The 16206-nt window shown below is 40.1% G+C and overlaps 1 protein-coding gene across 3 annotated transcripts; it reads right to left on the reverse strand.

Annotated features, from left to right (window-relative positions):
• Positions 1–1597: 1597 nt before the first annotated feature.
• SCOC (short coiled-coil protein) lies at positions 1598–6187 on the reverse strand. 3 transcript variants are annotated; one of them, XM_063309974.1, is made up of 4 exons: positions 6054–6187; positions 5047–5113; positions 4879–4962; positions 1598–4067 (listed from the first exon to the last, which is right to left on the reverse strand). In XM_063309974.1, the coding sequence occupies exons 2-4, from the start codon at positions 5066–5068 to the stop codon at positions 3925–3927; spliced, it is 249 nt and encodes an 82-aa protein (XP_063166044.1). In that variant the 5' UTR covers positions 5069–5113; positions 6054–6187; the 3' UTR covers positions 1598–3924. The 3 variants fall into 3 exon arrangements, with proteins under 3 accessions (XP_063166044.1, XP_063166045.1, XP_063166043.1); XM_063309975.1 differs by lacking the exon at positions 6054–6187 and adding an exon at positions 6027–6049; XM_063309973.1 differs by lacking the exon at positions 6054–6187 and adding an exon at positions 5779–6016.
• Between the last annotated feature and the right edge of the window lie 10019 nt (positions 6188–16206).

Raw genomic sequence — 16206 nt, forward strand, 5'->3', positions numbered from 1 at the left:
GACTACCTGTAAGAATATTGTAGTTGAAATGGGAATTCAGCTTTCAAAATGTTTTATAGTAGCATGAACCATTTTCCAAAATTACTGAATTTTGTGGCATTGCCACCAAATATGAAAAAAAAAATGATTTTAAAAATAAATTGTCCATTTTAGAAATCAAAATGGGAGTAGAATACCAACGATTAAACTTAACATTTTTCTCTGAGTATAATGTTTGTAGTAAATTTAACGTTCTTCCACTGAAACTCCCATTGTTCCATCTCTATTACTGCATTCAAATTCTGCATCTATTTAATCATACTGTCTTTGAACTGTTTGGATTCTGAAGTTTACCAGCAGTCTATATATAGAGTCTAGTAAATGCCTTGAGTTGAGGTGTATTGGTTTTAGACGTGAATACCTAAGTACTTTTGTATGCTGTGCTCTTGCTTGAAAGTTCAAATATTTTAAGTGAATATTAGCCTGATGAGGTGTATGGATTTGAAAAATAATATATTGAAGATCTAAGGTGGTTGTGTTTGATGGGGAAAATGGAGTTAATTATTGCAACATAAATGATAAAAAGCTTGAGCAAGTAGATGAAGGTATATTCCTAGATAAAATATTTATTAAAGAAAAGAGAAAAATGTTTGGAAAATTTTAATATATGCAAATGCTGGAAGAAAGATAGTTGGTAGTATGTGGCCTGTTGCAAGAAGTAAATGTTGAAAAGTGAAAATAGCTTGAGTTCTGTGCTTCTGACAAACTTTGTTACAGGGAAGCAAGAGCTGTATATGTGAGGAGAATCAAAAGTAAATTGAATGCAGTGGGGATGGGGCCCTTTAGAAATGCGTGTGGGGTAAAACAAGAGGGGATTAAAAGTGAATGGGTGAATGAATGTGGGTTGAATACAAGTATGTGGTTGAGAGAAAATGGGCGGCTGAGAAAGTTGTGGTTGGAGTTAGATTCCAAAAGAGAGAGAAATGAGAAGTTTAAAGAACAAAAGACAGTGTATGAAGTGATGCATGGAAGTGGTAGAAGCACTGATACGTACAGAGAGGTTTAGTGAATAATGTTGATATAAACTAGATTTAGTTATATCTCCTTTTCCTTTCATATCTCATGTCTCCCATTTTTTTTGGCTTACGTTCTCAATCCATGTCTGCACTCTGTGTAACACTGCTTACATGAAAAGGAATCAGCACTATGGATATGGATATATGTAGAGTAATGGAAGCCTTGTTATCCATCACTAACTGAATGCTTGTATATCAGTTTATGGCCATTATCTGAGTAAGGGCTATTCTATGGGCATCTCAGTCAACAAGAAACATTAGCTTGTAACTGGGCGAGACACATTTAGTTTATTCTTTAAATGTTTATTTTGTTTGTAATGAAAACGTTGCAACTGAAATCTGTGTAAACTTGCATATATAAGAAAGGTTTTTCATAACTGCTGTATAGTATTTTTGACAACAGGCTTCCTTAGCTTCTGTAGAGCTAAGCTTAGCTCTACAGAAGAGCTTAGCTCTACCTTCTTTCATAGTAATTGGCTGTAATATTAATAATTAGGGTTTTTTTACAAGTAACATTTTAAAAGATGCAAAACAGACCAAAATAAACTTTAAAAGTTTTTATTTAGTGTAAATTCTGAGATAACAGCACATTTTTGAACATAAGCCCCAGTAGTGGGTTTGTTCACAGTAACAATCACATCTAGGACATTAAAACTCAGTATCACATTAACAGTCATATTTAGATGGCACCTTCTCACACTGCTAGCTGTTTGAGTTGGTCTGAAACTGGGTAGAAACAATTCCTGTGAACAAATGGGTGCTTGTCAAATAGTTCTTTGCTTTTGTTCTGTCACTAATGCTCACTAATCTTTGCCATTGGAGCTGCAAATACCAGTGACTTGCAGATTGCAGGCATCTCATGGTCAGTTCTAAATAATCTCCTGTCTCTGCTAAATTACTGAAAGTCTGTTAATTCAGGTCTCTTGATCATGTGGTCCTAGGACTAGATGATTCCTGGCTTGTTCTGCATTAACTCACAGCCATTCACAAGCTGTTTCCTTTCTCATTCCCATTTTTCTCAAATGTCTGAAGTGGTGTAGAAAGAGAAGAGACTGAGGAATCCCCATGCATTTCACCAAGTGGTAAGATGGCAGTTAATCACCCATCAGCTGTGTCCCTGCACAGTCCAAATGTTTGATTTTGAACCTGAAACGTTGCACGTGCATTGCACCTATAGAGGGAAAGGGAATAGGAAAACTGCTAGTTCAGCAAGTTGTTTGACTTACTACAAGATCAATGGAAATGGGGCAAGTGAAACTAGTTTTAAACACACATTCCTTATAGAATAGTGCAAACAAATATTCTAGAATCTTTCCTACTGGGATTCCTCAGGGAGGAAAAAAAGCATTAAAGGTGGACATAGTTCACTAAAAGAGACTTCCTATCTCTTTCAGGCCTATTACACAAGTATCAATTATGATAATACTGCTGTTGAACCCTTGGCTACTACCACTTATGTCCCCCCCAAAACAGAAATACTATTCTGCCTACAAAACAGACTATTGCTTAGGATAGAAACTGAATCATCCTTATGCTTCTATTAAGGAAACTGGCAAGAAAATCCCAAACAACATTAGAACCAGATCAAATTAGAAGCCATTCCATTCCACATACCCTCCTAAAAACCTAATTATTGCTTCTTCCAAGTCCATTGGGACTGCAACTCTCATTCTTTGCAATATCAACACAGTTACGTGACATCAGACCAAGGAAAGCATGTTCAATCTGCAAAAGTAAAATGACTCCCTACAGCTCACCTTTAATGAACATTACATAATTTCTTAACAGCATTACTGTGTATATTCACAGGTATTCATTGTGCATATACCTGCATCTAATTAAGTTGCTTGCTTATCCTGGAAAACTAGTATATATAAGCCTTACTACAATTAACTGATTGAATTGTATCAGAGAATTTGGTACCTCTCTGTAACAGCTAATATTTTTGTAGAGATCTGCGTGCTTGAAAAACCCTAACTTCATTTGGATACTGAAAAGCAAAACATCTGTGGGGGCTAAAATGTGGTTGTAAGTTAATAGGAATTACGCAGAAAAGGTATACCTATTACTAGTGAAAATTCTTCAATATATCTATTAACTGCTTACAAGATTATTTCTCCTAAGCTTGTATTATCACAACTGATAAATATTACCATGCAAGTAAGTGTTCTGTAACGTGGACCTACTTAAATCAATTGCAGCACTATAATGGCCCAATAAGTGAAAGGAAGTTTAAGACATTTTAAAAATTATAATTTATTTATTTTGGAGAGTGGTATGCCAAGTTTTGGAGTGTTCTTTTTCCTCTTTACAATTTTGCAAGCAATACATTATATTACTATATCCCCGTGTTAAAGAATTACCCTCCGTCTCCAAAAGACTCCATTTGTCTTTTCTAGAAGAATTGGCACAGATTTTCATGAAGAAAGATGCAAACGAGATGGAGAATGTTCAACTTTTTTGGGGACAAAGAGAAATCATGCAAATAACTTATTCCAAATATGTATTTTCATACCACTCTGCACAACACTGCATTATTTTGCTATATATAGCAAATAATATTACTATAAAAACTATGATAGTTAAAGTACTTGACCATGTATGACATTAACCATAAAAGCAGAATTGATTTTCAAAAGCACTTGTATTCAGACTGTGCTAGTAATAAATATCTCTATGCTATCTTGCTGAAAGCTGACATTACAGATTTGCACTGTCCAGTTCATTAAAAAAATTAAAATGTCTAGAACTACCATTAAATCTTCAGATCTTCAATGATGATACAAACTAGAGTATTATGTAGACTTAGGCAATTTAAAATTAAACAAAAGCAGCAGCAATACAATAGTATAGTTTGGTTACCAGCGCCTTATTTTCGTTTGCTTTTTGTGTCAGTAGTCTGAAAAACACTAGAGGCAGACATGAGATTTTCTATATATTGTCCAAGAACTTGATTTTCTGATTTCAGTTTCAAATTTTCTTCTTTAACAGCATCTACTCTTGCAGACAGATCTGTAAAGACATGTAGAGATCTTTAGCAGCCAACTTTTAGACAAAAACATTTTTTTAAAATATTTATTTTGCTGAAGTTCTTGAAAGTCACTAAAAAATATAAAGGCAATTGTATAATGAAATTCATCCAATGGCTCCAACACATGTATATATGTACTTAAAAACAGCACAAACCTCGTGCCAAAACCCAAGTCTGGTATCAGGTAGGGCACTCCAAAGTCAGGATGACAAAACCAAAAATGTCCTGTGACCTCTGTCATCATTAAAGGATTTCTCACCAGGGCAGGTCTGTCTAGAAAAAGGTGATATTTACAATTTTCTATTCACAACTAATTAGGTGTGTAAATGTTGGACACGGATCTTGAATTGAACCCATATAAGGATCAGAAGCTACTGTAATTATTTCACAGAATCACAGGGTTAGAAGAAACCTTGGAGGTCTTCTAATCCAGCCTCCCTGCCCAATGCAGGAATCCTCAAACCGTCCAGGACAACAATGGGAGTTCTATAGTCCAGTCCTGAATCTGGCTGCTTTTGTAGCAATCTAAGTTACTTACCCATAGTCAAAAGGAAGTGACAGACATATTTAAATATACCACATTGCTCTAGTTTCCTTAAAAAGCACTGTTGTTAGATTGTACTCCTGGGCATAAGGCTATTATTAGTCTTATTATTACCCTATTAGCATATTCTATCAAATTAAAGAGAATATGCAAATGTATGTACATAGTCAGTTTACTTTCTCTATTAATAACATTCTATCTTTAAAATAATTTGGAATGAAGTTACACATCTAAATTAAGAAACTAACCTTCAAGTGTATGCTGCAGTTCCAAAACCTGATTAATAAGTCGTGTTTTTTCTTCTAGTTCTACTTGATTTTCAGTCTCAACAGCTGTTAAGAAACACATAATCTTTAGAACAACTAAATATTACAACACACATAAAAGCAAAAATAGTAGTAAAAAATGCATTCTACCATCCATATCTGCATTCATCATTGCTAAACAGATCCTTTCTGTGCTCGAATCCTCTGGAGATCCGTTCTGTTTGAAGGACAGAAAACAATATCAACAGTACGCACATACACAGAATCACTGTTTTCTAGCTTAATATTTTAGGCAGACAACACTTGTTACCAAAAATTCAACATGCAAGATTCAGCAGCCATTAAGAATATGAAAATGGATAAATGATTCTGTAGATATAAATGCTGACTTAAGGGACAAATTAATCAGTTTAAAATCACTGCTCACTTTTCTACCACACCAAAATCTAGCTACATTTTGCACATGTGTGGAACCTATCCAGTTCCCAACTTTCTTCAACATTTTTGGAATATACATATATTCTTAAACTTTCCGTAATTTAGCATTCTTTAAACAAATATTACTGCAGCCAAAAGGAGCACATTCCAAAATTAAAACAAGAGTAGTTAGCTGGGGTTTTCAACTCATTTTAAGCGTGTTTCAGGGTAATTTCAATTAATGCTCTGTAAACCAGAATTCACATTGCACACTTAATATTATACGCAGACGGATTATAAATGTCAGTGTAATGATACATTTGTATCCTTAAAATTTGTCATGGGCTGAATGCAGTTGTGTTCTAAAGACTGGATTCCCTATTACCAGAGAGGGAGTGAGAGAGGGAGGGAGCGTGAGAGGGATGCTTTCTTCAACACGAAAAGGGCTCTAAAGACAGATCGTACCAGCTTAAGCGCGATTCTTCGCGTTTCTACCGCAAAGCTCTATTCGGCGGAAAATACGCCCTCTCCTTCGAAAGCAAATACGGTTTTGCATCCCGGCAGGAAGAAACCTTCGCCTACTTCCCATCAACCCATCCACACATTCCGGTAAATTCCGCCCCCCCCCCCGTCACCACGCCGCGTCCCAGCTCCCGAAAGGCTCCCCAAGGAAGAAGCGCGCGCTCAACCCTTCTTTCTTCCGATTTCGTCACCTGCCAAAGAGGCGCTCTCCTACTTACCACCTGCACAGATTACCCTAGCGCCCCGACCCCAGCCGAGTTCAAAAGCAGCCACTACGCCTGCGCGATCTTTTCCGCGGCCAACCAGTAGCGCACGCGCCTTGCCCCATGAAAACAACGGGGTGGGGAGAAGTCGGGAAAAAGGAGGGCTTAGGGAGAGGAGATTTTCGCAGTCACCAATCACGACAACAAAGGGCAACGGCTTTTCTCCATACAACCAATAAGCGGCGGGAGACATCATCAGACACTTCCTAGTGATTCCACTTGTCGGCTTATTGCTGCGAGTGAAGGTAGCTCCGCGAACGAAATTGAAAGGGAAGCGCAGGCGCTTGTTCAAATCCGGCCCCCGGTTTTTCGGGGGATGTGGTCCTAATTATTTCTCTTAAGAAGCCCGCGAGTTGGTGATGTTGGTACGTTTTCCGCGCCAATACGTTTTGGTTGTCCCACGTTTTTGGGGGGCAGGGAGGTCAAAATCACGGACTTACAGCGTGCAGGATCGTGTTTTTGCAGCAGAAAGATTTATAGGTGAAAAAAGGCAAACCTCCAATAGTTTACTTTTATTTTAATTATTCTTCCTACGTGCTTTTTATTGCGCCGCACACCTGTAGCAAGAGCTCTCGAGGTGTTATGTTTTACTCTGCATGCTCTCTGTCAACCCATGTTTTCAGACTTAAGTTGTGAGAACCTAAAATGAGAATCCCTTTAACTTCAGTGCTGCATCCCAAGTAGTTGGTTACAGTGGTTGGATTAATGGATTGAAATAGTAGCTGTTTGGAGTTAACAAATAGCTATGGTTACCTGCAATACCTTTTTCTGCATGATCCGTGCTGCTTATTATTTATTTGTTTATTTTCTATCCCACCTTTATTATTTTTATAAATAACTCAAGGCGGCAAACATACCTAATACTCCTTTTTTATTATTATTTACTATTGGACAATTATGATTGTCCAGTGAGGTCCATCTTTGGGTCCTGTCAGTTTAGGTGGTGATTATATGAGACTGGCTTTCTCAGTTGCTGGTCCTAAGTTTGAAACTTATTCCAGGTAAATATCAGATATCTGACACATTTAACAACTCTTGAGAGAGCCATAAAGAGCTACCTCTTAAGCGTGACTTTTAATAATATTTAAATTTTAAATTCTTACTATGAGTCTTACATTAGAACAAAACAGATTAAAATGAATGTGTTTTAATGTAAACTGTTGGAGCCATTTAAGAGAGGTTGTACAGAAATAATAAAAATATAGTGAATCTGTAATTCTAGGTAAAATTAATGTGCAGACACTATAAAGTGGTGCTATACCTGTTGCCTAGAATTATATTTAAGAGCACAGCCACTGTCCTAACAGTCAGGAACCACGCTGAGACAAGGAATAGGTCTCTAGTGCTTTATTACTGCTACATTAGACAGAAAATCCTAACAAACTGAAGAAGCGTGGGAAAAACCCAGACAGATAAACCCCAAAGGTTAAGGCGGATCTGATCTGTGTCTCTTTGAATGGCTGCTTAACTCCTCAGTACTACACGTGCATTTCCCCCCCTGGATAGAGGCCCCCTCCTGCTCACCATCAGTACTCATGACATCACCCTCCCCTCCAGATTCACATTCAATTTCAGACCCCTCCCTTCCAGAGGTCTCATAAGAGTCCATCTCCCCCTCTAAGCTCCCATGGGAACTGGGCAACGATGGAAATTCTTCAAAGGAAAACTCCTCCAAGGACGAATCAGTGCTGCTCTCCAGGTCTGATAACGCTTCTGGCCGAGGTGGCTGCTGCTGGAAAATAGCTAGATAATTAGAAGATTCTTCCCCCCTCCCCCTTGGGAAATGAAAGGCTGAGGTGGAGGGCTGTGGCTCTCCCTCCTCCTCTGTCTCTGGCCTCAGAGCCTCAGGCGGGGGTGGAGGTTGCCAACTTACGAACCCCTCTGCTTGGGATTCCTCTGCTTGCTCAGTCAAGTGAGGAATCTCTGGTGGAGTGCAAGGCTTGGGTTTCTGAGGGAAAAGCTGATGGAATCGATGAACTAGCGTTGGTGCATGCACATCTCTGGCATTTTCCCACGTGCGCTCTTCCTCAGGGTACCCTTTCCAGTGTATTAAATATTGGATGCCCCTTCCCCTCCTCCCAGAGACCAGAATTTCCTCAACTTCGTATTCCTCCTCCCACTCCACAATTACTGGAGGTGGGGGGGGCAGTTGCGATCGTAAGGTACTTGGGGGAGGGTCTTTGGCTAGCAATGCTCTGTGAAACACTGGATGGACTTTCATGGATGCTGGCAGCTTTAAGCGATAAGCCACTGGATTTAACTGCTGTACCACAGTGAAAGGGGCCACAAACTTAGAGTCCAACTTCTTGGAGGGCCTGGTAGAGGTCAAAAACTTGGTAGAGAGCCACACTTTGTCTCCTACCGCAATCGCTGGCCCCTCTTGTCTGTGAGCATCTGCAGCTCTCTTGTAAGCACTCTTTTCCCTGTTCAGCTGCTCCTTTAACAACTCCTGTGTGGCTTGTTGCTCTTTAAGAAAACCAGCCGCAGCTGGAACAGTTCCCTGCTGGGAGGAGGTGGGCAACACCCAAGGGTTAACCCCGTAGAGTGCTTGGAAAGGAGACATCTTGGTAGAGGATTGCACAGAGTTGTTATAAGTAAATTCTGCCATGGGGAGCAGGGCTGGTCTTGCTGATAAGTGGTGTAACAGCTGAGATACTGCTGTAACCATTGGTTAATTTTCTCAGCTTGCCTGTTACTAGCCAGATGATGCAATGATGATAGGTGGATCTGGACCCCTAATGACTGGAAAAGGGCCCCCAGAACCTGGAAGTGAACTGAGGGCCTCTGTCACTCACCAAGTGATTTATCATGCCTCTATACCGAAAAACATGGTCCATGAACAACTGCTCTGTGGCTTGCGCAGATGGAAGGCCCTTGCAAGGAATAAAATGCGCCATTTTAGTGAAAAGGTCCACCACCACTAGTAGGGAAGTCAGCCCCTGGACCGGGGGTAAATCAGTGATGAAATCCATGGAAATTGTATCCTAAGGCCTACTGGGGGTGGGTAGGGGTTGCAAGACTCCTGTGGGCTTCCCTGGGAGAGGCTTGGTTCGTCTACAGGTATGACAAGAAGCAACGTAACCCTTTATGTCTGCAGTCATCTTAGGCCACCAGTAGTCTCTCAGAGCTCTATGGAGAGTTTTGAAAACACCTCCGTGGCCTGCCGTTTGATGGTCATGGCAAAGTCTCAGTACTTCTTCCCTCGATGAGGGGCGAATGTATAATCGCCCACTATGCCAGAGGATTCCTGCCTCCACATTAAAGGGGGAGGCAGTGTCTTGCGGGTCCCTCTGGAGGTCATCCATCCTAGCCCTGGCATACAGGTCCTATTGCTGCTGAGCTCTGACTCTTGTAAACAGGTCCTCTGCTTGTCTGCCTGCTGCTAAAATCTCTGTCTGGTTCCCCCTCATAGACTGATCAAAGTCGTGAGGTTGTAATATAGTAGCCTGTACCTCCTGGTGAGTAGGTGGGGGTTGCCTGAATGGATCGAGACAGGGCATCTGCCAAACGGTTCTGCGCCCTGGGAACATAAGAAATAACAAAATTGAAATGGGATTAAAACTGGCTCCATCTGATTTGGCGTGGGGTGAGGGATCTGGTGTTTTGTAGAAGCTGTAAATTCTTGTGATCGGTGCAAACTTTCACAGGAAAGGTTGCACCTTCTAGCCAGTGCCTCCACTCTTGAAATGCTGCTTTAATTGCTAGCAACTCCTTGTTAAAAACATCATAGTTTCTCTCTGCTGGTGAGAGCGTGCGGGAGAAAATGCACAATGGAGCAGTGTCTTTCCTTCTTTGTCATTATATTGCAAGAAAACAGCCGTGATAGCAAAATCTGAAGCATCTGAATGCATTATGAATTGCTTCGTGGGATCAGGGTGCTTTAAAAGCGGCTGGGATGGAAAGAGTTGCTTAAATTCTTGGAAGGCTGCTTGCTCTCTCTCCCCCCAAATGAATTTTGATCCTTTCTTCAAAAGCTGTGCAAGGGGTTTAGCCCTGTCACTAAATTTATTGATGAATCTCCTGTAAAAATTGCAAAACCCTAGAAATCTTTGTACCTCTTTCACATTTCGGGGGGGTTGCCAAGAGAGAATTGCCTGGACCTTAGAAGGATCCATGGATATGCCTTCTGTTGATATTTTATAGCCCAGGAAATGTAATTCAGTTAAATCGAAAGTACACTTCTCTAGCTTGGTGAACAGCTTGTTCTCTCTCACTCTTTGTAAGACATTACGTACATGGGTTACATGAGTTGTAGCATCCTCAGAGAATATTAATATGTCATCTAGATAAATGACCAGGTACTTATCTAGTAAATCCGAGAAAATTTAATTCATAAATCGGGAAAATATGGCTCCTGCATTAGACAAGCCAAAGGGCAAAACAAGGTACTCAAATTTACCAAACCTGGTATCGAAGGCAGTCAGATATTCATGCCCCTCTTTCATCCGGATCAGATTGTATGCATTCCTGAGGTCCAACCTAGTAAAAATGCGTGCTTTCTGTAAGCGATCCAGCAGATCAGATATTAGGGGGAGTGGGTAATTTTCTCTGACCATGAGTTTATTGAGGGAACTGAAATCGTGTACCACTCTCATGGGTGCCTCCTGGTTTGCCAGTGCCAACGGGTCAGGCTTCTTTGCCTGGAATCCTCGGAATGAGCCCTTCTTAATTGATTGATGGTCTCCCTGCTGGGCTCTGTGGAGGGAGACTAACGGATTTTCCCTGTTTGGAAGTTGAGGTGGAGGTGGCTCTTGGTTCTGCTGCTTGCCCTAGGGCTCTTATGGAATTTGCTTGGCTTCTTGCTGGGCAAGCTCTCACCATGTGCCCCTGGACTCCGCAGTAGAAACAGAGGGCTCTGTCTCTCCTTCTCTGTCTCTCAGCCTCGGAAATAAGCCTCCTGCTCGCCCCGATCTGCATCGGCTCCTCTGCTCCTGAGTAGAGAGATGCTGTGGAGAGAGCTGGAATTCCTGGAAGCGCTCTGAGGCCCCTGTTTCTCCCTGGCTGTATCTGTCTGAGCTCTTCTAGTCTGGCGTCTATGACCACAGATAGCTGATAGAAACCTTCTAGGGTAGCTGGTGTTCCTTGGCGCACTAATTCATTTTTAATTTCTTCATCCAGCCCCTGTTTGAATTGGTCTTTCAAGGCACTCTCATTCCAGTCCAGATCTCCTGCTAACAGCTTGAAATCAGCAATGTAGATTCCCACCCTCTTGTTGCCTTGCTTGAGCTTCCGAATTTCCCGGCTGGCAGTGACCTCTCTGATCGGGTCATCAAAGTGTGCTCGGAACCCTGCCAGAATATTCTGGTAGTCGTTGAGAATTGGATTGTTGTTCTCCACCATGGGAATAGCCCATTTGGCTGCTGGGCCCTTTAACAGACTTAAAATGAAGGTGACTCTGGTTCTGTCTGTGGGAAACTCTGCCGGTCTGCTGTCGAAAAACATTGTGCACTGTTTGAGAAAGGTTCTCAACTGTCCTGCTTCTCCAAACTTCTCTGGTAGACTGCCCTGGGATCTCAAGACTACTGGCGGAGCTGCTGCTGCTGCTGCTGGCACCGGTTGTGGGTTAATCCGAGCTGGTTGTTGTAAGTGCTGTAGCATGGCTGCTTGTAATGTGTTGATCTGGAGATCTACTTGTTGATGTTGTTGCAATGCTGCTGCCAGTTGTTGGATGGCCTGCCGAATTTCCTGGTTTTCTGAAGACATTTTCCCAAATGTCTCTTCCTTTTTTTTTTGTTCCTTCCTCTTTCAATGGGAGTAGGAGTTTGTTAGGGTTGATGTCCTAACAGTCAGGAACCACACTGAGACAAGGAATTGGTCTCTAGTGCTTTATTACTGCTACATTAGACAGAAAATCCTAACAAACTGAAGAAGGGTGGGAAAAACCCAAACAGATAAACCCCAAAGTTTAAGGCAGGTCTGATCTGTGTTTCTTTGAATGGCTGCTTAACTCCTCAGTACTACGCATGCGTTTTCCCCCCTGGATAGAGGCCCCCTCCTGCTCACCATCAGTACTCGTGACAGCCACTATCATTGGGGCAGCTCTATTTTTCAGTAAACAACATTGCTTCTTGGCTCTAAATATGCAGGGAGAGAACTTAAGTACGGGTCATTCAGTTCACTTACCTGCTCAGAGCAGCTTTGTCCAACTTAAGGATATTAGAGTCACCTTTGGGTCTAGCTTGAATTCAGGTAATTCGGGGATCTAGTAAACCCTAATGGTATTTTATGTGAGCATCGTTGTAGTTCGTAGGGTAAACTCTAGTTAAGTAAGCCATAGTTCATGATGTATAATTGCAGTTCCAGTTTGATATGTTATGATCCTATGTACATTTACTATGCTAATGACAGTTGCAGTGGGCATTACTACTTATGTAATGTCGAGTCAGTGTATTCCAAACTCCAGTTCTTTATTGCTTTCACTATACAGACAGAATCTTGCCAGACTAAAGCTACTCTAACTGACCTAAGGGTAAATAATCTGGGAGACTCTAGGGCAGAGCTACCATGAACCTCTTTAACTTTCCCAGCAACAGTCTTTGGACTGTGAATCCTCTTATCCTCCTGGAATGTGCTCCCTTCTTCCTGGGCATCAGTGGTAGCGCCGAAATCCACCATATCACCCTCCTTCAGGAACACATTCCATCACACACAAGCCACTTAACTAGGTTAAGGGTTTGCATGTTGTGTGAAGCCATGAAGTTACAGTGGGTTAATTTAATCCCAAATAGTCAGTGATTACTTTTGATTAAACTACTGTTCTCACATAGCCATGTTGATAGCAGAGAAGATTAACACAGAGCTCACTTTCTTTTTTTCTGCAGCCATAGAGATCTTAAAGCAGTCATGCAAAATAGATGTTCTCAAGCTATTCCATTTCTGTTTTTTGCTTAACCCCTTGCAAGAGTTGAGATAGGACAGAAGCAAGGTGAGAGAAATGTCCCCTAACTTATCCATTGTGACTTGAACTCTGCCATTGTCATTTTTGTCATTTTTCTTTTTCTTTTCCTATAATTCTTATTAAAGATTATATAAAACAGATAAAAGTAATACAAAAACATCCTAATACAAAAATACATTAAAAATATGTTTTAAGAGTGCGAAAACAAGGAAAGAAGAAAAAAAATCCACCCCAAAAAAGAAAAAAAAAAGAAACTTCCCCCTTCATTCCCAGCAAGTATATACAACCTTAACAATTTATCACTTAACAACGTATCTCTTAAAATACTACCAAATACAACTTCATTTCATATTTCACCCCATATTGTATAAACCCATCTCTAAATCCTCAGCTCTCCTTATTAATCAACATGACTAACAACATAAACATTTAATCCCCTTTTCCATTTAAAAATAATCCCCCTAATCCATAATAATCCCTTATTTATATATCAAATATAATAACATAGATATTACAAACTAATCAATTATACCCAATTGTACATTCCCCCCCAAAAAACTATCCAGTCAAAATAATCATTAAACAATACCAGAAATAACAATCCATTACTTAAGCATAATCAAATAAACCAGTTTTGTATTTTTCCTTCTTGTTCCCATCCTTGAATCCCACAAATAAAGTTCTAACATCATCTTTCTTCTATTCTCTTTGTCTCTTCTCTCAAAATCCTTGTCATCTTTGTCAAAGTCCGTATGTAATTTTTGTGTATCCACTCCTGTAAGTTCCTTATATTCCTTTTTAAAGAAATAATCCACATCTCTCTTTTGGAACATTATTTGTATATCTTTTAAAAATTTTAAATATCCATCAAATGCCTTTTGTAAATCCAATATTTCCATCTCTTTCTTACAAGTTATAATTTTTAAGTCTACCTTAAAATCCATTTTGTTTATCGTCGAAGGAACTTGGGTCTCTTCCATAACAACTTTTGGTTCCAGTATAGGGTTAAATCCAGCATTTCTTGAGCAAGTTTGTAAAATGTTTCCTTAAAGTAGCCATCCGGTGCTCTCTAGCAATTGACCTTCAAAGCTTTGTTATCAAGTTGGAGTATAAACATTAAGTTCTTTCGCACACAAGAGGATCTTAATTAACTTCAGCCTCTTTCTTTAAATCAACTACATCCAAATCCTTAGTGTTTAAAAACTTTTTAAAAAAACCCACTGTTGTCCCCATTTCATTATATAATACAAAAAAATAAAGATCTTATAAAGCTGGAAACACGTAATTTTCTTTCTTTCTAAACAGAGTGAAGAGAAACTCACTTGGCGAATGCCCAACTTGAGGTTCTGAAGGTTTTTCAATCTTAAAAATAAAACTGTAAGAAAAAAATTAAACTCCAAGATGATTAAAAAGGTGAGGTTTGGACAAACTTTGAGTCCTTAACAAAGCTACATTAACGGCTCAGAAATTGATGAAACCCACAACTCCCAACTGATCACGAGCAGCTGCAAAAACATCAGTTTCTGCTGCAGACTCACAAAAAAAAAAAAAACAGCCGTCAGGAATGCATGCCGGTAAACTCAACATCTCTCTTTTATCCGGAGAGAGTTATCGGCAGTCTGGATCCCACATCCAGCTGCCTTTTGGCCTTAATGCCTCCCGCAAAACATGAGGAATATCAGTTCTCCAGCCTTATTGGAAGTGTTCCTTGGCTTTTGTCATTTTTCCAGAACAGAAAAGACAGCTGTTAGTCTCTAGAATAGCTTAGATACAAGAGAAGATAGCTATTCCTGCTATAAAAAAAACTGTTGACGTCATCAGCTGTTGTTTCACTAGTAAGCTACTTATGTGAGAGTAGAGGCAGAAGGGTAAAGCATGTTATGCAAACCAATCCACTACATCACATTTATCCATCAGAGATCTTAGTGATTTTGGGCTACCAGATACCTGAACAGGCAAAGGAGGACACAGATACTTGGAAAGGAGGACAAATGGGGGAATGGAAAATACACTAACTGTTTAACTTTCTTGGTATCCATGACAAAAAGTACAATGAAAAAAACTGCAAAAAAAAAAAGTACTTAAACCTACATGTATATGAGATTACTTTCTCCAGCATCAGAAAGACTGGTTTTTCAAGTGCTATAGCCCTTAGGAGGCAGAAGCCTTCAGTGTGTAACTGATTATGGTCTTGTCAGTTTCAGGCTGCAGCACCAGTTGGCCAGAGGATACTAAACAACTAATTAAGGTCACAGAGCAGAGTTTGTTAACTTTCCTTTAGCATTTATTAGGGAAGCTCTGGGTAGCAGAGAAAAGCTGCTCAGGAAGAGATACTCAAAAAGCTGGACAATATTTGATTTTAAGGCTATGCCTGCCAGATGAGTGACATGAGGACCAAAAGAAGGACACGTCCTCCTTTTGCCAGAGGTCAGGTAACCCTAATGATCATAGATAGATGGTTGCCCAGCCCCTGCTTGAAGATATCCACTGAACAAAAACCCTTAGATCAGTGATTGCACTTTGGGCCAAGTGTCTTGGTTAATAATGTTTCTTTAGCATTCAGCTAGAATCTGGTTTTCTGTAACTTGATTTAAGTGTCCTGTATTATGGGAAGAAAAAAACCCAATCATGGTCTTTTTTTGTGATAACCCTTTAAATAAACCATATATCCCTTCTATTACTTCTTCCAAGCCTAAGCATATCCAGCATGGTAACTAGTTCTCACACAGTCAAAAGCAAAAGGCCTAGTTCCAGATTTCAACATCCCCAAAACAAGGAACAAATGAAAATTGTCCCTTCCACCTCAGAAGAGTCGTATCTAGCCCTTACTTAATACTTCACTATAGCGTTTGACTGTGTGGACCATTACAAGTTATGGTTAATATTACGAAGAATGGGAATTCCAGAGCACTTAACTGTACTCATGTGGAACCTGTACACGGATCAAGAGGCAGTCGTTTGAACAGAAAACGGTGATACCGAGTGGTTCAAAATTGGAAAAGGTATGCAGCAAGGTTGTATACTTTCACCCTACTTATTCAATGTGTATGCTGAACAAACAATTCCAGAAGCAGGAAAGTATGAAGAAGAACGGGGTATCAGAATTGGTGGAAGACTCATTAACAAACTGTGATATGCAGATGATACAACTTTGCTTGCTGGAAGTGAAGAAGACTTGAAGTACTTGCTGGTGAAGATCAAGGATTGTAG

The sequence above is a fragment of the Candoia aspera genome, chromosome 8, assembly GCF_035149785.1.
Source record: "Candoia aspera isolate rCanAsp1 chromosome 8, rCanAsp1.hap2, whole genome shotgun sequence".
NCBI classification, from domain to species: domain Eukaryota; kingdom Metazoa; phylum Chordata; class Lepidosauria; order Squamata; family Boidae; genus Candoia; species Candoia aspera.